This window comes from Pteropus medius, unplaced genomic scaffold, assembly GCF_902729225.1.
Source record: "Pteropus medius unplaced genomic scaffold, Ma_sr-lr_union100, whole genome shotgun sequence".
Lineage (NCBI taxonomy): Eukaryota > Metazoa > Chordata > Mammalia > Chiroptera > Pteropodidae > Pteropus > Pteropus medius.
This window is the reverse complement of record NW_024351730.1, coordinates 28,422,894-28,444,607: the sequence shown is the minus strand read 5'-3', so window position 1 is coordinate 28,444,607 and position 21,714 is coordinate 28,422,894. Positions and strand designations below refer to the sequence as shown.

The 21,714-nt window shown below is 37.3% G+C and overlaps 1 protein-coding gene across 3 annotated transcripts in view; it reads left to right on the top strand.

Annotated features, from left to right (window-relative positions):
• RASGEF1B (RasGEF domain family member 1B) overlaps positions 1–18,890 on the top strand; it is a 590,398-nt gene extending 571,508 nt beyond the window's left edge. For all 3 annotated transcript variants that reach the window (XM_039845559.1, XM_039845560.1, XM_039845561.1), the window contains 10 exons: positions 2,482–2,694; positions 3,183–3,257; positions 4,676–4,771; positions 4,889–4,991; positions 6,737–6,816; positions 7,889–7,984; positions 12,800–12,895; positions 13,263–13,386; positions 14,584–14,656; positions 17,553–18,890. In XM_039845559.1, coding sequence (XP_039701493.1) covers positions 2,482–2,694; positions 3,183–3,257; positions 4,676–4,771; positions 4,889–4,991; positions 6,737–6,816; positions 7,889–7,984; positions 12,800–12,895; positions 13,263–13,386; positions 14,584–14,656; positions 17,553–17,577 — 981 coding nt within the window. In that variant the 3' untranslated portion in view covers positions 17,578–18,890. The remainder of the gene's footprint in view (positions 1–2,481; positions 2,695–3,182; positions 3,258–4,675; positions 4,772–4,888; positions 4,992–6,736; positions 6,817–7,888; positions 7,985–12,799; positions 12,896–13,262; positions 13,387–14,583; positions 14,657–17,552) is intronic.
• The last annotated feature ends 2,824 nt before the right edge of the window (positions 18,891–21,714 follow it).

Below are 21,714 nucleotides of genomic sequence, written 5' to 3'. Positions count from 1 at the left end.
TATTTAGCAATTCATGACTCAGTAAGGAAGCATGCTTAACAACACAAAGCCTTGTTTCTTAAGGAGTCAAATGGCAGCAGGAAACTTTTAAAGTGGTCACACACATATATATGCGTGATCTTTCACACACACACAGACTAGGTCTTTGTTATTTGCATAGCTTCCTCCCACATTCTCGTATACACTTCCCCCTTATATTTCCCCGCTTTGCTCGCTAGCCGAATCCTCGACTATATATTTCTCTACTACCTTTTCCCTAAACGAGCATTTTTTACAGTGTAGAATAAGGATCTTTTACCAGATATGCTAGTAGAGCATTGGTTTTCACACTTTGCTGCAAATCAGAATCACCTGGGGAGCATTTATGATGACAATTGAAACAGGAGACTGAAGAAATCATTTTACATTCATAGGTTTTCAATGTGACTCAAATTATGAAAGTAGAAGAGACAAGGGAGATGGGGACGAGGGATTTATTATTATTTATTATTTATTTGTATCGAGGTATCAATGACATAAAACATATTAGTTTCAGGTATATATCATAATGATTTGATATTTGTGTATATTATGAAATGATCACAATAAGTCTAGTTAACATCTGTCACTAGACAGTTATAAAATTTTTTGTGTGTGATGAGAACTTTTAAGATTTACTCTCAGCAACTTTCAAATATGTAATACAGTATTATTAACTATTGTCGCCATGGCATACATTTCATCCCCATGACTGACTTATTTCATAACGGGAAATTCGTACTCTTTGCCTCTCTTCACCCGTTTGCCGCCACTCACTCCCCTTCAAGAGATTTAAAGTAGCCCTCAATTCAACCTCGAATTGCTTCGAATTCCAAAAAAAGGGCCATTTTCTTTGAGTGACGAGCATATTACCAAATAGATACCATCTTCTAAACTGATAACCTTAATGTTATGTGAAAGACAGTTTTTTTTTGACAGTTCAATTTTTTTAAACACTTAGGTATTTCATTCGTGATTTTAGGGTGGTCTGTGAATATAGTGAGAAATAAAGGTTATCTAATGGGCCAGTTAAAAGAACTCAGTGGCATATACACCAGACAAGTAGAGAAGAAGAAAAGAAAAAGAAGGCTGTGTATGTTTTTTTGTCTTGACTATGAGAATTGATCATTTCTAGATGTATTCATAATTTTCTTTGGCTTAAGTATGCTAATATCTATTCATTTGAGTATTTGTGATATACTCCGGTAGCCAAATTGCCTCTGTAAAATTATGTGGTTTTTATACTTGTAGGTAAGGTGCCATTTAATTTTCAGATAATTAATCTCAGAAAATGATATTGTGGTAACCTTTTAAAAGGAGCTATTTAGGTAGTGAAGCATGAACAGGCCTTTCTAAATTCCCCACGACTGCCCTCCTTTGAAGCTGTGAATCTAAAGACCGTGCTGGCACTGAATCAGCCCGTGGGCCTTTCTCTGATAATTTACCAAAAAGGATAATTGTTGTTTGTTTGGCAATTTTGGAATAGAAAAGGAAGAATAAAAGAACTTAATAACTCATATCGTGATAACTGTACTCCAGGGATTGATTGATTGTGAAGTTATTTTTTTTTACTTAACAAGTTTTTTAAAATTCAAGGAGTTGACATTGATCTGTAATACATACATTGCTTTTGAAATCAGTTTCTCTTAAGCATTGTGGCTGTAGCATGATACAATAGCAAATAAGGTAGCAGATAGTAGTAGCATTACCGGGAGAATTGCCATGTGGAAGAGTTTGATTGTGAACTTTAACACTGATGCCTGAATGCAAAAGAAATGGACCTGAGGCAAGTGGAGGTCAGACACCAAAAGTGAACATCTACTGTGTCCTTGTGGTCACCCATGTTATGAGTGGAAGCCAGAAAGGTGGTTGAGGGGCAAGTGGGAAGTAATAGTGTATTTTTGTCAGGAAGCTGTCTGTGCCTTGAGACTAATGAGATTGGGAATGATAGGGATGGGGACATTAAGAAGGCAATGACCCTAAAGAAAAAGTGTTAGGAAAAGTATGCTCTTTTCCTTGAGATCCACGTGGTTGATCTCAACCACAACCACTTGAGATCAATTCATGTTAATCCAAATTTAAATTTAAATTTAATCCAAAATTAAACCAGTACATTCCTACGCCAGCCCAGAGAACATTTAGTTATATGTGGTTCTTATTACACCGGATTCCTTCAGTAGCTCATCTCAGATGTCATCGCAGTGTTCTCATGGCCCAACCCGAATTGTGCTCTTAAGAGCAGCCTGAGAAAATAACTAAATCTTATAGAAATGAAAAGACGCCTTATGTATATGCATATCTTTTAAACTGTTAGAACTAGGCTGAATCCTCCTGTAACTTCCCTGGACCAAGGTGGTTCTCCACCATCAAGGTAAAATTATTTAAGTACATAGTCTGAGTTCACATAGTGGTGAAGATAGATGTGCAGAGCCAGGATATGATCCTTTGCTTATTCCCCGGCAGACATATAGGAAGAACGTCCAGCAGATGATCCAGTGTCTAATCCGCAAACTTGCTGCACTCAGCCAGTATGAAGAAGTCCTGGCAAAAATCAGCTCCACATCTACAGATCGGCTCACAGTTCTCAAGACCAAGCCACAGTCCATACAAAGGGACATCATTACCGTCTGCAGTGACCCTTACACAATGGCCCAACAGCTGACTCACATAGAGCTGGTAAGACTGCTGACATCCTTGCTCTTTTTCAACCACAGACTTGGTTTGCCTTGGCAACTAGACAGTGCATTTGTCAGCAGTAATGTCACGGGAGAGGTTAGAATAATCCAAATGGGAAATAATCTATGAAATAGCTGGAACTGGTTTTGTTTAGACATTTGAATATAAATAAATGTTTCTGATATTCTGGGAATTCGCTTTAAAATAAATACTAAACAAGACTTAAGGGCAAAGAGTTGATTGATCTTCCTCATCTTCCCCTTCTAATTAATTTTTCCGTAACTCATTTAGCCTTTCGCAGCCTAATGTAGTGTTGACCTAAGCAGAACATTGCCTCTGCTTAGGGTTAAAGGCTCATTTTACAAACTGCATAAAAAAGGGCGGGGAGGGGGGTGCAGGGGTTAGTGCTAAAAGCCGATAAACAGAGTTGACAGCCCATTTCTTCTCATTTTCTCTAATCCTGTTGACCTGCTGGGTTTGTGTTTCAGGAAAGGCTCAATTACATTGGGCCTGAAGAATTTGTTCAGGCATTTGTGCAGAAGGACCCTTTGGACAACGATAAGGTAATCAGTCTACCCCAAATGCCAGCCCCCTGAAATCAAAAATGGAATTCCTTAGCCTATGATAGTAGGTACAGGAGAAAGAAATTGGAACTTTTTGTTTTAGGTTTTAAAATCGCAACTTTTTTTTCAACATCTATGTCCAAATTCATTGCAGTTTTTCTTGTCAGATCTCTAAGTGCCTTTATAATATTCTTACCCTATGACCAACTCTGGGCCTCTTCTTCCTCCTTATTGGGAAATTTAATAAGCAAGTAGATGCAGACCTTTGTGGTGATGCGGGTATGAGATAAAAGCATAATGGTTTCAGCAGATTAAGTCAGAAAGAAAATACTCTGCTCATGATTCAACAATAGCAGGGGCAGTAAAGACAGGATGCACATCCAGCGTGGTGAGTAAAGGTCTTTACGGCCTGGCCTCTTTTTCAGGGTGAATCCTCATGACAGGTTTATTGCCCGAGTGAAGCCTACATTTAAAGACAATAACACTGGGCATAGACTGTAAAAATCAATGTATGTATATACGAAGTTTCCCCCGCAGAGATCTCCAGAAGTATTTCGAATTATCAGGCAAAGACTCTTATCACCCACTAAAGAGAACTCCTCTTTAGGAGTCGGAGCAGCAGCTGTTTTCCGGCCTTAGAATAGTTTCCCTCATACAGGAAGTGATGATTAGGTTTTGCAATCAATAGAAAGCTAGTGTACTTTTTTGTTAATTCGTTATTTTTGGAAGGAAGGAAAGTGGAATATAATTAACCTGTTTGCACTTGGCCTTGAACTCCGAGATGAGCTTAACTCCTTTGGCTTTTGACTGATGTGTCATTTACTCAGTTAAGGACCATGATGATGTAGACTTCCGTTTATCTACCCTGGAAGATATTTCGTTTCTTGCTACATTATGCTCCAAAATTTTGTCCTAGACTTAATTTTAAGAAAAAAATTTCTAGTTCCCTGCACGCTCATCTTCTCCTTGCTATGCTGATAGCAGGTGATGTTTACATCTCGTTAATCAGTTGATTGTTTTAAAATGCAGCCAAAACTCTTCTTCATTTGAATTATGCTTCTGAGGACAGTTTCACTCAGAGTAATAGTTTTTGGTGGGGGGGGCGGGGACGGGGGGAGTGGTTGGGAAGGGCACTGTCATGAATGCATAAAAGTACATTTCTAGACCGTAGGGGTTCAATGGACTACATTATGGGATTTTGATGTTTCTACTGGAAGAGTCAAGAATGTTAGTATTACGTTCATTCTCTCCTCCACCCTTCTTCCTTCCTGCCCTTTCCCCTCCTTCCCCAACACCTCCATCCTAGAAAGCTCTCCTGATCCATAAACTGAGAATAAAGACCTATATCTAATAAAAATGGGAGCCTAATTCATGCTTTGTTTTCTCCAACTCATCTGCTCACTTTACTTTCCCTATAGAGTTGCTACAGTGAACGAAAGAAAACACGAAATTTAGAGGCTTATGTGGAATGGTTTAATCGCCTCAGCTACTTGGTTGCTACAGAGATCTGCATGGTGAGAAAATGAATTTTCTGTCTCTTAGCTCTGTATTATTTTTTTATATTTATTTTACATCCGTTGTGCCCACATGTTGGATAATCTTTCTCCTTTTTTTTTTTTTTCTCTATACAGCCTGTAAAGAAGAAACACCGGGCAAGAATGATTGAGTATTTCATTGACGTCGCCCGGGAGTGTTTTAACATTGGCAACTTTAATTCCTTGATGGCGATAATCTGTGAGTGTTTTCTGGAAGATACATGTTCTTTATTTTTATAGGTTCTGTGAAATGTATCCACTGAAAATTTGCAAATAGTTCCATTTTATTACTGTAAACTGTACTTTATAATCCTCAATTGTTTCAGAATGTTTAGAATGCTTTAAAACCAATTCGGTACAAGTATGTATAATCTTTTTAAAATATACAAGAATTCATGGAATGCATTTAGTCAATTTATCCTCCTCTCTATGTCTATAAAAGCTTATAAGCGAAGTATATTTATCTAAATGAAGTGTTTAAAAAGGATTCGGGCAGCTTGTTTATCAAGCATTATAGAAATATTTGATCTGAGACTAAATTATATGATTCCATCAGCATGGATAAGAGGGTGAATTGTGAAACTGGAACATTTTTTGTCTGCCCGTGCTCCTAGTACTTATCACCTGCAGACCTTATTACCTTGGAATACAGACTTCACTCCTCATCTTTATCATGGGGATTTAAATGCCAGTGACCATGTGTCTTTCCATTCATTCCATAAACAGTGGGCATGGGATAACAACACTATGTCTTAGTTTTCTCAGATTAAACCTGTTGTCTCACTACAATTATTGACAATGACTCTTATTTAAAAGTGTCCTAATATATATGATAAATAATATGGCCATTCTATACATTGTAAGTACTCAGCAAATATTTGAATATTTACCTGGCTCTTTAGAGTCAGGGTCAGTTTGAAGCCAGAGAATCTACCAAATTTAATTAAATAATTTTGAACCTAATCTCCTCTCTCAACCAATTCTCCCTGCCCCGCTTTTGTGTGTGTGTGTGTGTGTGTGTGTGTGTGTATTTCCTCTTTGTCTCCCCCATAAAAATATTGGCTAAGTTTCAGCTCTTTATTTGCCTTACTCCGTGAAAATAGTAAGCAGGATGATATCTAAATCAGGAACCTAAAAGATCCACAGTCTAGGTAATAGAAGATGACTTAATTTTAAGTATAAAAGAGTTCATGGAATACGTTTAGTATTTAATTTCCCTCTTATACCATTAATAAAATGTCAAGGTAAGCCATATCATGGGAGAAAATATTTGTAATATATATAGTTGAAAAGCTTGTATCTAGACTTTATAAAACAGGGGTCCCAAATCCCTGGGCTGTGGACCGGTACTAGTCTGTGGCCTGTTAGGAACTGGGCTGCACAGCAGGAGGCGTGTGGTGGGCAAGCGAGTGAAGCTTCATCTGTATTTGCAGCTGCTCCCCAGCGCTAGCATCGCTGCCTCAGCTCCACCGCAGATCATCAGGCATTAGATTCTAAAGGAGCACTGGTCCCTGGTGCTATAAAGAATCCTACAAATTATAATGAGACAAATAACCCAGTAAACCCAGTGAAATAAAGGGCAAAATACTTGAATAGACACTCCACAAAAAAAGATCTACTAATGGAAAATAAGTATATGAAAAGGTGCTCCACATCATTAGTCATCAGAGAAATACAAATTAAAGTCACAGTGAAATACTGTTTCACACACTGGAATGAATGACATGAAAAGACTAGTTGAACCAAATATTGGTGAGGATGGTGGAGCAAGTGCAACTGAAACTCAAACATTATTGGTGGGAATGTGAAATGGTATGACTACTTCGAAAAACTGTTTGGCAGGTTTTTATAAAGTTATCTTAGTAGTTAGAGTGTAAGTTAGAATGGTTTTTCTTATTTCTCTCTTTCAACTTTCTTCCCCCTCTGCCCATTTCAAATGGGAAGCTGGCATGAATATGAGCCCAGTCTCTCGGTTAAAGAAAACTTGGGCCAAAGTGAAGACTGCGAAGTTTGACATTCTCGAGGTATGTGAAGCTGATGTTTTGCTGTTAAGTAACATTTTATACCTGGAAAGTGGATTCCTATATATGATGTGTCTCTTGATCACATAGTATAACAGAAGAAAACCCACAGACCCAGGGAAAAGAAAGGGTTGGAGGAGGTGGGTAAATCAGGTTATGGACTAGTCCTTTCATAGAGAGAGGTGTCCATTGGTAGTGAATTAACTGGAGACATGATGACCTGTCAGTCACATCACATTGTATGGCAGGATGGAATATGGGTCTTGAACAGTTTGGAGTTCTACTTCAGTGTGTGCCAACTAATTTTATTTATTTACAGTGTTCCAGGGGAGGGGTTCCCCATCCATATAGAAATAGTCGTTCACCATCCTTTCAACAAATACAGCTAACCTGTGAAGAAGCCCTTTCAATATAATTCTCAGGGTAGTAAGATTTGTACAAAAAGGCATTTGTGTTTGAATCGTATTCATGTTATTATTACATCGATATGTAGGTTCTTTGAATCTACTCTTTGGAGACAATAAAGTATTTTTTCCTCAGTTTTCCCCCAAATTGGGAATTATCAGTAGGTATGTTATATTTTGCTTTATTCATATTATCTAGTAAATTTCTTTTCCTTCTTGTAAGATTGGTATACTTCAATTATTTGTGAAGATTTGTTACCAAAAGCAAAGAACAACTTCACTACGAAGTATTGGATCACTATATGTGGCTATCCATCAACTGACACATTAACTTTCAAATGAAACCAGGAAATGGTTTCTTATGTTGGTATTTGACTCTTTGTAATCAGTTTTAAATCTAATCTCAGCAGTTAATCTGGAAAGAATTTGGTCTGGGTTTAACATTATCAAAGTTGACATCAGCTTACGTAAATAAACCAAACCTCAGGAAAGAAAATATTTGTGTTCTAATGTGTTTCATGCCTGTGTGTGGGTATAAGAGGGATAAATCATATTGTTAGTGAATTCCCTAACTTATTTTGAATTTTTTATGTAGAGTTAAAAGTACGATCTTGTAAACTTTTTCTAGGTGAGAAGTAAACAGTTCACCCTTTCCTTTCTTTTGTTTACAGCACCAGATGGACCCTTCTAGCAATTTCTATAATTATCGAACAGCTCTTCGTGGGGCAGCGCAAAGATCTTTAACTGCTCATAGTAGCAGAGAGAAGGTATGTGTTTAAAAGAGTTATATTCATGGTGGAGTTGCCATGTGTTCTACTGAAATGTAATGTGAACTGCTACACTGAGCTGCTTTTACCTGTTCAGTTCTAAGAAAGAAAGCTGATCTACTGTAGAAATTTTATCACTTGCCACATAGGGAAGGGGAGTGCTAAAGGAAAGTTGGATTTTGGAAAGGGAAAGGTAATTTGATATAGAAATTTGCAAATGTATATCACTGTGTTATTATTGCATTATTTAAGTGATTATTTTGTCCTGTGTCTTAGTCGCATTTCAGGCAATAAATTGTCATGTTAAGATGACTAATAGCATTAGAGAGAATATGGTTTAATGAAAAATAGACACTTAAGCTCTGCACAAGGCAGCTGACTTAATGTAACCTTTTCTCTTAAAAGAATTAGCTTATGTCCCATGATTAAGTCATTTATTTTCAGAAAGTAGGTTAGTTGCTGTAGCATTAGGCCTGCTGTTACTAATTAGATATGTGGGTGGCAGAAAAAGTACAGGAATGATGTCTCAAAAATTAATGATCCTTTATCTACCCTACCCTTAAACAATTTCATGCTATCCTGGATCTACCATAGTCTTGACTCTGAGAGTCTTTTCTTGGCACATTTCAGTTTTATATTTCCTTATATGGGAACGGTAAGTCTTTTCAACATTTGGAGATGTGTTATCTGAGAAGTAAATACCTGGTCATAGCAAAGGGCTGACGGAGGTTCTTGATGGAAGTTTTCTGCATAGATTCTGTTCATCTTTTAACTTAAACTGTATCTTCAACAAATAAAAGAAAAGGAAGGTAAAAAACATTTAGGACATCTTTTTCACTTACCCCCAAAAAGCTTCAGCCTCAGTGATCTAAAATAAAAATAAACACAAAAAGAAAGCTCGCCTTTTAAAAAAAAAAAGCTGTGTTGATTTTCAAACAAATCTGAAATACCAATTCTGATAATGTTTGAGAGATATTATAGATATGTTTCCTTTTTTTTTTTTTTAAATAAATAAGGTCAGAGAGGGGATGAAGCAGAAATAACTCTCTAACTTAGCCCAATGGAGTTTACCAGTTTTTCAGTTTTACTTGCCCCAGTCCAAGTATTCCTATGACTAGATTGAGAAAAGATCTAATCAGAAATTTTTTAAGCACATGCATGGGAGGATCCCAGGGCCCTGAAGTATGAGGATGCTTTGGGAGCTGTCTGCAACTTCTCATTCACATCTCCCTCAGCACGTCTTCCTGGCTCTCAGTGAGTTTGGTGGGCTCTGCCTCAGTGAGGGGGCTGTAGAATCCTGTCTTTTAATAGGGAGCTGCAGCATTGACGAAAGGAATTCTGAAGTCTAACCCCCGCAAAAAGATCTCATTGAATATTATACCTGTGGGAATCCAATAACTTTTTCTGGGTGGGGGTGGGGGGAGTTTTTACCCTTTACATCATTGAATAAATTATGTCTGCTTAATTTTGTTGTATTTTTGAACCAGTTCTGTTTAAGCATATGACTTGTACTCTCTAGTTCATAAAATGAATGAAATCACCATCATTTGAAATTATAGGCTGCTTCTTTTTCACTCTTGGTCTCAAAGGCTATGAATGAAAACATTTCTAGATAAAATCTATCTTTTATTCAAGAGAATTGGAATTTTTTTTTTCTTTTATGAAGTGAGAGTAAATTCTCTTTATTCCTAAGTATTTCCTATTTTAAAATCCTAGCAATACTCTACGTGAGTAGAGTAATAGAATCTTTGGTATTCTTTCAAATCTCGAGGTTATGTGGCCAACGTAGCACATCTAATACCATGTTACAGAACAAATCGAATCTCTCTTCCACATAGGAGTCTTAAATGATCTTTAAATGGTTATTTTTTTCCCTATAGGAACACACGTCTTCAGATTTTTAACCACTCTTTATACGATTCTGTGGTTTTCAGTCCTTTTACCATTCACTTTTGTTCATGGGCACTTGTTCCTGCTCCTTGGCATTTCTAGGTGTGGAACTGATCATGCCTTGAATTGCAGTGGCCGACTCTCTGAATTAAAAGTATTTTGAGAAAGAATTGGAAGGCATTATTATTCGAGAAGTTCTCCCACTGAAGACATCATTGGCAAGACCTCCTGGAAACTAGACTTTTGCTCTTTCCTATTAGTGACCTATACATTCACTTTAGCTCACGGAAATGCAAAGTTCTTAGAATCTCCTGTTAGATTTATATGGGGGCTACAGAACTGAAAGGAATTATCCATGAGTAAATGAGAAGTCGAAGAAGCCTGTGAGCCTTTTTCCTTGCATATGGGCATAAGGAATAGAGCAGGGAAGTATCTTAATGAAGATTACTTATGTTTCTGTTTTCTTAGGAGTGATTCAATCAGTGGTGGAACATTTTACAGGCACCATGAATGCAAAAATCATATAAGATACAGTCTTTGTCACTCAACTAAAGGCACATGCCATGAACTTATGAAAAGTTTAAATATCAATATGGAGTAGTAAACGATCGGCCCCCACATGAGTCTTATAGCCTAGCACTATAGAATAGAGCACAGAAATAGTGTTCTTGCTTAAAAGCTATTACACTATGCAAATATTGCTTCATTTCCCTGAGGCTGCCTTATGATGATATAGCCTCACTATCTTTTAAGTGCATCAATAATGTATTTGTCCCTTTGTATGGAATCCATTGATTTTTTGGGGGCGTGCTTAATTGAAGTGAAGCCTGCATGATTTAATTTAATTCTCGCTGCAGCTCAATGAGGTAGTTACTGCTATTGCCATTTTAAGGTGAGGATAGTAGGATTTCTACGTATGTTAGGTTTATACCAAGGGTTGGCAAACTTATTCTCCTAAGGGTCACATCATAAATATTTTGGACTTTGTGGGCGGCACCATCTCTTTTGCAGCTACTCGACCCCGATAGAGTAGCACTAAGCAGACACAGGCAATATGTGGATGAATGAGCATAGCCGTTTTCCAGGAAAGCCGGATGGCCATTATAATTTGAATTTCATATAATTTTCATGCTCATGAAATGTTATTCATTTGATATTTTTCCAGCCATTTAAAAATGTAAACTGTATGGCTCCTAGGTTATCCCAAAACAGGTGGTGGGCCAGGGCTGGCCCATGGGCCACAGTCCGCAGACCCATAGCTCTTGCTACCAGTAAATTGTGGAGCCAGATTTTAAACTGATGTTTGACAGAGTCACAAGTGGTCTTTCAAAAAAATGAGGTTCAGGTGTGCTTTTATAATCGACACTGCTGTTTAATTCTAAAATAACAGAGAAACACTAGTAATATTTGGTGGAGCAAGGTATCTTTAACAATTCAGCTTAAGAGACTTCCACAGACAATAGCAAATTATTAAAAGTATATTCAAAGGGGCTGTCAAAATTGAAGATTACTTTGACTATTTTCAGAGATCAATGAAACAAAAAAAAAAAATCAAAGCTTTTTTTTTTTTAAATGACTTTAGGGGAAAATCTGAATTTCTCTCTAGAAGTAGAAATTGATATTTATTATTTTGGTGCGTGAGCCAAACCGTATGTTTTCTAGACATCCCATTCATTTAGTAGAAATGTACCACATGAGTCATAAGTTTAGGGAAACCAGAGGAACCTGCTTTCGGGTAAACAACATAGGCCCTCAGTTTGTATTTGGAGCATCATTTGCATTGTAGCAAATGTAGAACCTTTAAAATTATGTTGGCATTTGAGACAAAGCGGAAGTTACTGGTCTGAGCTTTGTTCTTTGTTCATTATTGGCTTATTAAAATAGATTTTGACAACTTTTAAATAACCTAAAATAATTAATTATTTTAGGTTAATTAATTAAATACTACCCCCATCAAACCAAAGATATGAGGCAAGAAATTCTTACTAAAGAAAGCTTATTGTTTTTCATAATAATTTTAAAATGCACATTTATATTCCTCCTTCACTTGGGCATATCTCTTCACATTGTACAAAGTACTTCTTTGGTGATTCCCCATGAGAACAGATGCTAACTTGTTCTGACATAAGAAGGCCAGGTTTACTCAATAGGAAGTCCGTAGCAACTATTACCTAAAACCTTGAGCTCTCTCACATTACCTTGAGCAATGTCTTCAAAGAAATGAGGTTTAATAAAATGTTCATCTAAAAAAAAGTTCATCTAACATGTAGATGTCTAAATGATATAACAATACAGGGAGGTGGGTCACACATCTTAAAATCTTGGTACCTGCGATGACAGGTATTGTATTAATATTTTGCTCTAGGTAAGGGATTGCTCAATGAAAAAGCTAGAGTTCTCTTAGATCTTTTCTCTTTGATTATAGTTAGAATGTTCAGATTTCATTACAAGCATACCTCGTTTTATTGCACCTCACTTTATTGTACCGCACAGATTTTGCATTTTTTGCAAATTGAAGGCAAGACCCTCCACCAGCAGAAAGATTATTACAACTCGCCTTATTGCGACACTCGCTTTATTGCGGTGGTCTGGAATTGGACCCACAATATCTCTGAGGTATGCCTGTATATGCTCTTGTCTCGCATTGAGAAAAACTATAGAGGAAACTGTAGGAACAACGTGAAGCCCTCGATCTCCCTATGCCTCTGGTCTTTGCTGCATTTTGGTTATGAACAGCATTTGTGTCTTAAGCAAAATTATGTAAAGGAGGAAAATGCTGTCATAGGAGCTAAACAAAACTCTATCTTAATTCACTCTTGTTTTTTATGTAATCCAGAGTTAATGTTCATTAATTTCTTGTACTGTTGGATAAGAGGCTCAATGTTTGTTTGCCCAAAACAAACCAAAATCTTTTCTTTTCTTTAGATTGTGATACCATTCTTCAGTCTTTTAATCAAAGATATTTATTTCCTCAATGAGGGCTGTGCCAACCGCCTTCCAAACGGCCACGTCAACTTCGAGGTAAGGGCAGGCTGCAAAAATCTAAGCACAGAGAAGGGCGAGCGTCTCCAGCATTGTATCCCAGGCCAGGCAGCCAAAGCTGATTCTGAAATTCTAGAACCAAGTTTTCTCTCTCCCTACTATTTATAAGAAAATAACAAGACTGAGTAGAATTAATTAGCTGCACCATTATTATTAATTATTTAGAAGTACTTGAGTATATTTTTACCTATACCTAGTAAATATCTATACCTAGTTTTTATTAAATTAAAAAATTATGGAGTTCAGAAAATTAGAAGCCAGAAGGAAACATGAAATGGAATCGACTCTTCCAAGCTTATAATTTTTGATGACTGCTTTTAAGTCCTTTTCTTCTATTTTTTTCTAGAAATTTTGGGAACTGGCCAAACAAGTGAGCGAATTCATGACGTGGAAACAAGTGGAGTGTCCATTTGAGAGGGACCGGAAGATATTGCAGTATTTGCTCACAGTACCAGTCTTCAGTGAAGATGGTGAGTAGGCCATTCAGCTGGAGCTGCCACCACTGTCTCCAAACCCAACAGTTAGGAAATTACTGTATAAATGCTTGGTGTCTAGTTCTTCTTATAGTATGAAGCCTGTCTTCTGACCTATTCCATCTCAAGAGTTTTCCATTGTGCAGAAAACTTTGTAACTTATTCCTAAAATATTTGTCAGGCACTTAATAGTCACCCATAAACTGTATGTTTCTGGGTTTAAACATATCTAGTATCTTTATGACACTAGATCTGCAGAGCTTTGGGCATCAATGGAAAGTTATTGAAGGATTGTTTTTTCCTTCTTTGGGCTTGCTTCAGTGGAGGAAAAAAAGATGTTTTGTGATATGTTGATAGTCAAAGTAATTTAAATAAACAAACAAACAATTAATTGCTATTTCTTGCTGTTTGAAAAAGTAATGGAAAGTCTTGACCTGTTAAAACATTAGGGAATTTGAGGCAGATAAAGTAATTGATGATATACAGGAAAAAATTGACCAGAAGAGAGTGAGTTTTTAAAAGACTTGGAGATTTATCCTATTGATTTGTTATATCCTAATATTATATAAATCAGTAGTACCTAATAACTGAATAATTTCCTATAGTAGATGGATGTATCCATGATAATGACTGAAGAACTTTTCAATTAATATTATCATTCTAGAGGGGACTTGATTGTTTTAAACCTTTACATAGGATTAATAACAAGCTTTTAAATCTTTGGATGAAGATAATTTTTTGATTTAAAAATAAAGAACACTTATTAGCAGGATGGAAAGTTGGCCTAGAAAATCTGGCTTTTTTCTAAGGACTTTTTAAAATATCAAAGCTATCAGGAAAAGATCCCCCTCTCATCCCCTTCTTTGTAAAGGACATTATCATGAGTGTGTGACAGCATCATGTGACTTGCATTAAGCTGTTTCTTTGCCTGGTAAATTGTCTCTTAGTTCACTAAGTGCCATTTTGGCCTAGAGGGCCCTCCCCTCCCTTTTTTTTTTCTGAGATGGACAATCAGAGGCAAAGTAATATTCTGTGTTCTTAATGAAACTATGAAGTTTCTCTGCCATAATTTGGTTTTAAGGAATGTGTTTTGCTATAGGGTTTGGCTCAGGTTGAACAAGGGTGGATGCTGGTGAATAATATATCGGTAGAAGGCTTCAGTGTTAACGCATTCTCACTTTTGGTTGATTGTAGCTTTGTACTTGGCTTCCTATGAGAGTGAAGGACCTGAAAATCATATAGAGAAAGACAGATGGAAGTCTTTAAGGTGAGTCTCTTTGCTTCTCATTGCTGTGCAAATCTAAAGGAGAGGTTGGCCTTACCTGAAGAAAGCCACATGCTCTCTGTAGGAAGTCCCTGCCCGCGTGTTCGAAGTCCTCTTCATCTTAGCTCCTGTTAACTGAATCTTTGCAGCTGAGAATCCTCATTGCTGTTGTTCAGTTTTATTGCCTTTCATTTCTTTATATTGGCAGATGTATACAGGGACTCTGTTTTTCTTTCTATCTCCTATAATTTGATGGAATGAGGAACTGAAATTACCCCATGCTGTGGTAAAAAGAGCACTGACTCATTCCCTTCATCTAAAAGATAAGATCAGACAATATTTCTGAGTAGTTCTAACACTAAAATTTTACGTGACCTGAGATAAAAGAGATCTGAATGCCAAATGGATCAGTAAATTTGAATGTATCGCTAATTGACTGAATGCTGGTCCCCCTTTGTTTTGAGAGAGGTTGGGAGTGGGGAGAGAGAGAGTGAGAGAGAGAGAGAGAGAGAGAGAGAGTGTTAGACTTAGCTGGAACTTTAAACATAACTCAGAATCTTTTCAAATTTAAAAATTTTGTTAATCTATTAATATTTTCAAATAAATGTATTTTCAAATAACACTAGGTTAGATAAATTTGTATTTTAACCATTTGAGATACTTTAATGGACAAAAGCAGCCTATAATATAATAATATAAGCAAAATCACTATATGTGTATTTCTATTCTTCTAAGAGACTCAGGGAATGTGTACCTTTTTATACTACGGTTGACAAGCTCATTTTCTCTTTTTCCCATGGTCATTTGAGAGCTTTCATTAAATGATTTTGGGCTAGGTTTTATGAACCAAGATATATATCTAAGACATATTTGGGTTTCTGTGATTTTGTTTCAAAGGAAAATTTAGGTCTTCTTTGTATTTCTCAATGAGGAGGAGGAGCAGTGGCACTGGAATTGTTATTCTTAGAACAGGTTATGGTGATAGGTAAAGGATCAGAGGTGCTTCTTTTATCCCCAAACACAAACACAAAGAAGGTGTGACCAATGCCTGGAATCATGGGAATGTAGCAACTCGCTGAGCTGATGACCGATTCCAGTTTTATCAAATTTTGTACCTGCTTGTGGCACATTTATGTTAAAATCTTGTATTACTTTATGTTGGAATTAAAAACCTATACTCTTAAATATTGTTCATGTGTAAAACATGAGCCTCAGAGTGTACATCTTGCCAGATAAAAGATTTTGGAATTACTCCTTTTATCCTTTTTAGACAAAATTTGCCTTCCATATATGTCCTATTTTTAATCCTCCTTTTCAATTTTTTTTTAAACATTAAGTTGGTACAACCCCCGCATACAACTTAGCTATTGTCACTTTCCTTATAGATTTTTAAAAAATTGGTAAGCAGATAAATTCACTATACATAAATGATACCTGTTATCTGCATTACTTGTGAAATCCAGACATACTAAAATAATCCAAACCTACCACATACTTTTCTGGTTATTCTTTTCTGATTGTTATTCTTTTATGCCATATTCATATTGAGTAGTGGAAGGGTTCATACGTCAATAGGTTGATAGTAAAAGCTAATGATTGATTATGCAATTTCTTCTCATATTTGTATGTACTGTACACGCAGTATACAATAACATTTAACATTCGATTGGTTGAAATGTGACCAAAGAATTTCATAGAGAATTTAGAAATGTGAAGTGAAAAAGAGGGTGCACTGTACTGGTGTAAATTCAGATATGAATCCATGAATTCATATGCAAAAGTGCTCAGTAACAATGCTTCTGACAAGAATTCATTGAGGGACTAGCGGTGGCACAAATAGATTGAATGGTGTATAAGGAAATATGTATATAAATCCAGTGAAGATGTGTTCTTGGTATAAAAGACTGGGTTCCATGTTAAAATTAATTGTAAGGGCCTTGAAGAGGAAACTCTCCCTCGAGTCTGGGTTTAAGCCACGCGCTCTGCCTTTTCCATATCCTGTCCGGTTTTAAGGCCCCGCTCTAATGCCTCCCACTCCCTGACCCATTTGTCCCCGGAAATAGTCCCTCCTGTACTTGTGCACTCTAAGGCCATCTTCCTCTCCTGTTATTATCTTGTTTTGTAGTGTATATGCTGCTTTTTCCTCTTAGTATGTAAGTCCCTTAAGAACAAGCACAGGGTCTTCCATAGGGACATTCCATATGGTGTGTCTGCCATAGCACTGGACACACACTCCTGCAGAGTCGAGGAAAGATGTTGGGTGACTACAGGTGTTGGCTAAGGCATAGCAACCACACAGAAGATAAAGAAAATACACTGTGATCATTTGCAAAACCACATATGTTAGTGGGTAGTAAGACATTATTCTAGAATGATAGTACCCACCTGAAAACTTGTATATACGTTAGCTTCGAAGGCAATATTTTTCACATAGACACTTTCTGCTGGCTCTATAGCCATTCATTCAGATTCTTAGGTTCAGCAGTGGTAATGACAAATATGCTTCTGAGGGTAAACACCTTTCTTGTCACCTGATATTTAAATGCTCTCAGTGGGCATGGAATGTGAGATGCTTATATTTTCTAAATAAACTCATCTGTGCTAAGACCCACACATATCTAAAAGCTTTTTATCATTAGTGACCTTTGTTTGTTTTAATATAAAGCCACTCAAGATATAGATTTACCTATAAACAAAACTTTTGCCATCTCCCTTAATCAATATTGTAGTGACTAGCAGTTCTCCGAAAAAAACAGGACTTTAACACAATATTTTTTTCTTCCTCTTTTTAACTGTAAAAAGAAGAACTTAAAACACAGGAAAAACAAAACAAGGCATTTTAATCCTATGTCGAATAGTCTGTCATATTCATTCTTATACTGTCTTTTTGATTACTCAGGTCAAGCCTCTTAGGCAGAGTTTAACAAATGGGATGCTGATTGCTGCTGCTGCTTCTGCGTCATGCATCATTGCGGGGCTGGCCTTTGTCGCCTGGCATCTAGTACTACAAAAAGTCATGAAGTCCGGCAAGCAAGCTCACTCAAGAGCATATGGGGAACTTATTTCCCACAGCTGACAGATCGACTCAGATTTTGTGAGACTGAAATGTTCACTGAAGACACTTGAGAAAGAATCCTCTAAAGATCCCAGCTCTGCACATGATTCATCTCCTGGAATTTCCATGTGAATCACAGCTCTGCACCTGGATGGAGCTTTCTTTTGTGTGTGTTTTTTTATTTGGTTGAACATTTGCTGCTAATGGGACTTGCCCAGCTGAGTGCTGGCTCTTAGGAAGCCCAGGTTTCTTTGTTAACTTAAATGAAAAAGGGAGAGGAGAGAGAGGAAAAAAACCCTCCAGTTAGATCCCAAACTTCAGCTCAGTGGTATTGCCAGGAGGGGGAAGACTGGTTGAAAGCTGACTGTGGACTTTGTTTCCCTTAGTATGTGCTGTGTTGTGAATTCCTCTCCTCCCTCTTCCGACTAGATTTTGAGTTGGCTGCTGGTTAGCAAACTCCTTTTTACCCATATAAGTTATTTAATATAATAATGAAGCTCAACACTGTGGTAGGAAAATAGCCACTAGGAAAAAAAGCAGAGTTTGTCATTGGACTGTTGAACATTCTAGGACTTTTTGTTTTCTTTGCCCCTCTGAGCTGTTTACAACTGACCACTGTGTTCTACAGATCTATTTTTCAGTAGTTTTTTGTTAGTTTTCCATGACGCCTATTTTTTTTTTCTCTTGTAAATTTAAATGATCTGTCTTTAAGGGTCTTGGAAAAACCCATGGCCTAATTACAATTTAATTTTTTTAACAGACTGTTTTCATTGCTTTTTGGAAGCTGTTGTGACTAAACATGTGAACAAAGAATAAATTGGAAAAGTTCCCACCCCCACCCCCACCCCCACCGCAGCAGTGAACAAAGCAAATGAAAACATCTTGCTGTGAAAGGTGGATCTAATTGTGAAATAGTTCACCTTGTTAAACATCTAAATACGTCTGTAGTTGCTCTGCAAACAGCCATTATATTTATTTACTCTAGGAGAAGCTGTAGAGTAGTAAACCGTGATAATGAAAAAAACAAAACACCGTTCAAAACAGAGATGTATTTGAAAACTTAATGACGTGGTTTCAAAAAACAGAGCATGTGTATGTGCTGCACGCCATCTCAGCAGACCTGAAATGTCTCCAGGTTTTCCCTTTGCAACCATCAATATATTTTACACTCTGCGGCTAGGAGTTGTGGCGTCTTTCTTTTCTTTTATGGATGGAATCGTTGGGCCGGGGCGGGCTATTGTCGCAGAAGTTCAACTCAAGTGACTGGCTGAAAATATGTGTGTCCTCAAGGAAGTGGCCTTTAGGAGTATGTGTGTGGGCACGGATTTTCTGCAAATGAATCAGTAAGGATTTAATAAACATTACTTACCAGGCATTTTCTAAGTGTAGATCATCACACCCCTCCCCCGCCCCACTCTGTCTCAAGCTTCCCTCGGGCTCGTTAGGTATAGAAACAAGCATATTAATAAAAATAATGATTTACCCAACAACACATAGCTAATGAGAGGCCCAGTGATTTGAAGGAGGCTTTCTAATTCCAGAGCCCAAGCTTTAAACCACACCGCCAAACCTTCTCAAATGTTGATAGAACCTTCAAACTTTGAAATAACCTGCGGCTCTTATTTTTCTGCAAATTTGTATTCTGTAGGTCTAGGGTGGGGCTGACGTGCTGATGCTGCTGGTTCTAGAATCTGCTTAGAGTAGCAAGACACCCCAAATCCTGCCTCCTTTCCCCTGCACTGCCTTTCCCTGAACTTTGTGCCCCTGTAGCTGTTTTGGTGACAGCAGCAATGTTTATCTTTCAGCTGTCTACGTCAGGGTTTGGCAAACTATGGGCTGCTGGCCAAATCTGCCCATTTCATACTGCCCACAATGTAATAATGGTTGAAAAAATCTAAAGAAAAATAGTATTTCAGAACACATGAAAATTATATGAAATTTAAATTTCAATGTCCATTAAGTTTTACTGGAACATACCCACACTCATTTATGCATTTTCTTGAGGCTGCTTTTTGCTACAGAGTCTCATAGTTGTGACAGAGACTGAATGGCCTGCAAAGCCTCAAATATTTGCTTCTTATCCCTTTATAGAAAGTTTGCTGACCCCTGATCTAAGTGATTATTTTGAACATTATAAAGAGTTTGCAAAAATACTATCAGGTCTTTATTATGGCTACTGAAAAAAATTCCTAAACTAATATTATTAGGCCTCTAAATAAATGTGATTCTGAGGTTATTTAATCAAAAAGTTTTCACAGAAAGCGTTGCCATTCTCATACATAGCCTCTAGTTTTAATGTTCAGATAAGCCAGAGGTTTAAACCATGTATTAACTTGTCTGTGGAAATCATTTGCTCTTCTCCTTTTAGTGCCGTGTGTGGATTTGGACTCCCCAGCAGGTTATAGAAGCATTTATAATTTATGTGGCTGGCTGGGAGCCTGGGTAAATACAAGCATAAACAGCACCAGGCAATGTCAGTCAGATTTCCATTCAGGATGCGTTCTGCCCAGGCACGCCTCGCATTCCAAAGCAGCAGGCTGTGAGCTGAGGCCTGGAGGGAGCCTCAGAGCACGCTGGGCTTGGTAGGAGAAGAAGACTGCACCTTTCACTGTTTGAAGTATCCCTTGTTTTCGAGGGCATAGGCCCAAGTTCCCCAGAGGTGGCCGGCCTTTCATCTAAGAACATCGTCGGAAACGGGTTGTCTTGCCTTGATCTTCGGAGGTTTTTCAGCTTTGCCTCTCGACCTGGCCTGGCTATGGCACCCCCGCCCATCTCCTCAGCCCTCATGTACTTCTAGCACACTTACTTTCTGTATTTTCTTTTTCTAACTGCTGTCCATATACCTCCTGTGCTTAGAATCTCAAGAAATCACAGCCTCCTTTAGAAGTTGAGTTGCTAAGCTATATAGGAATGTTGAACTATAGATTATTAACATTCTCTACCTTCTGCTTGGATGCATTTTATTTACCTTGTGGCCCGTCTCAACGAAAGACTGCCTGCCTCCTCTATTCCAAACGTGGCTTACTATTCTGATGGAGAACGTTCAATTGGGAATAGAAAAGAGGGGTAGGCTAATTTTCTTTTGGAGATAAGGGTTTAAAAACATTCCTGGATTTGTTTTCTAAATATATATCTATATTTAGAAACATAAATATAGATTTTTATCTAAATGTCTAAATATATATTTAAGTATATATTTAGATATACATATATATGTATGAATATATATATATATTTATATTTATATTTATATTTATATTTATATTTATATTTATATTTATATTTATATATTAGTGACCTGGAAACTACTAACCAAATATATACAACTCAAAGATCTTCTGATGGCAATTCTATTAGCTTTACCCTTAAGACATTTACTTAAAAGACTTCTGTCAGACTTGGTCTTCTAGAGGTATAATAGAAAATGGACAGTTTTCTAATGGGGGCACTTTCTGGATAATTCAAGCCAAAAGTTTTTTTGTGTTTGAATGATCAGATTATTGCCTCAATTCTTTGCTTCATATAATAACATCACTTGATTCTGCTCATTGCCAACAAAAGAGATGCTGGGGTTTGAGGTTTATGTATACAAACTTTATAGGTTAGGGACCTGTCGTTCAAAACTAGCAAATAGGGCTGGCTCCATGCCACATAGACCTCTGCCTTAATTCTGTACTTAAGAATCAACTCCTCTTGATGGATGCTTTTCCTTCCTTCCTTCCTTCCTTCCTTCCTTCTTCCTTCCTTTCCTTTCCTTTTCCTTCCTTTCCTTCCTTCCTTCCTTCCTTCCTTCCTTCCTTCCTTCCTTCTTTCCTTCCTTCCTTCTTTTATTTCTTCAGTGAGGTATTCCCAGGTATTCCTCGCAGCCTTCAGCAGGCTGAAACCACACTCTCCAGCCTGAGCCCTGCTTCATGTCTCTAAGATTCCATATCCCAAGAGAAGAAACATCCAAATGTACATAATCACATTCTGGACACCATGAGGCAACTGTCTTAGAATATTAACT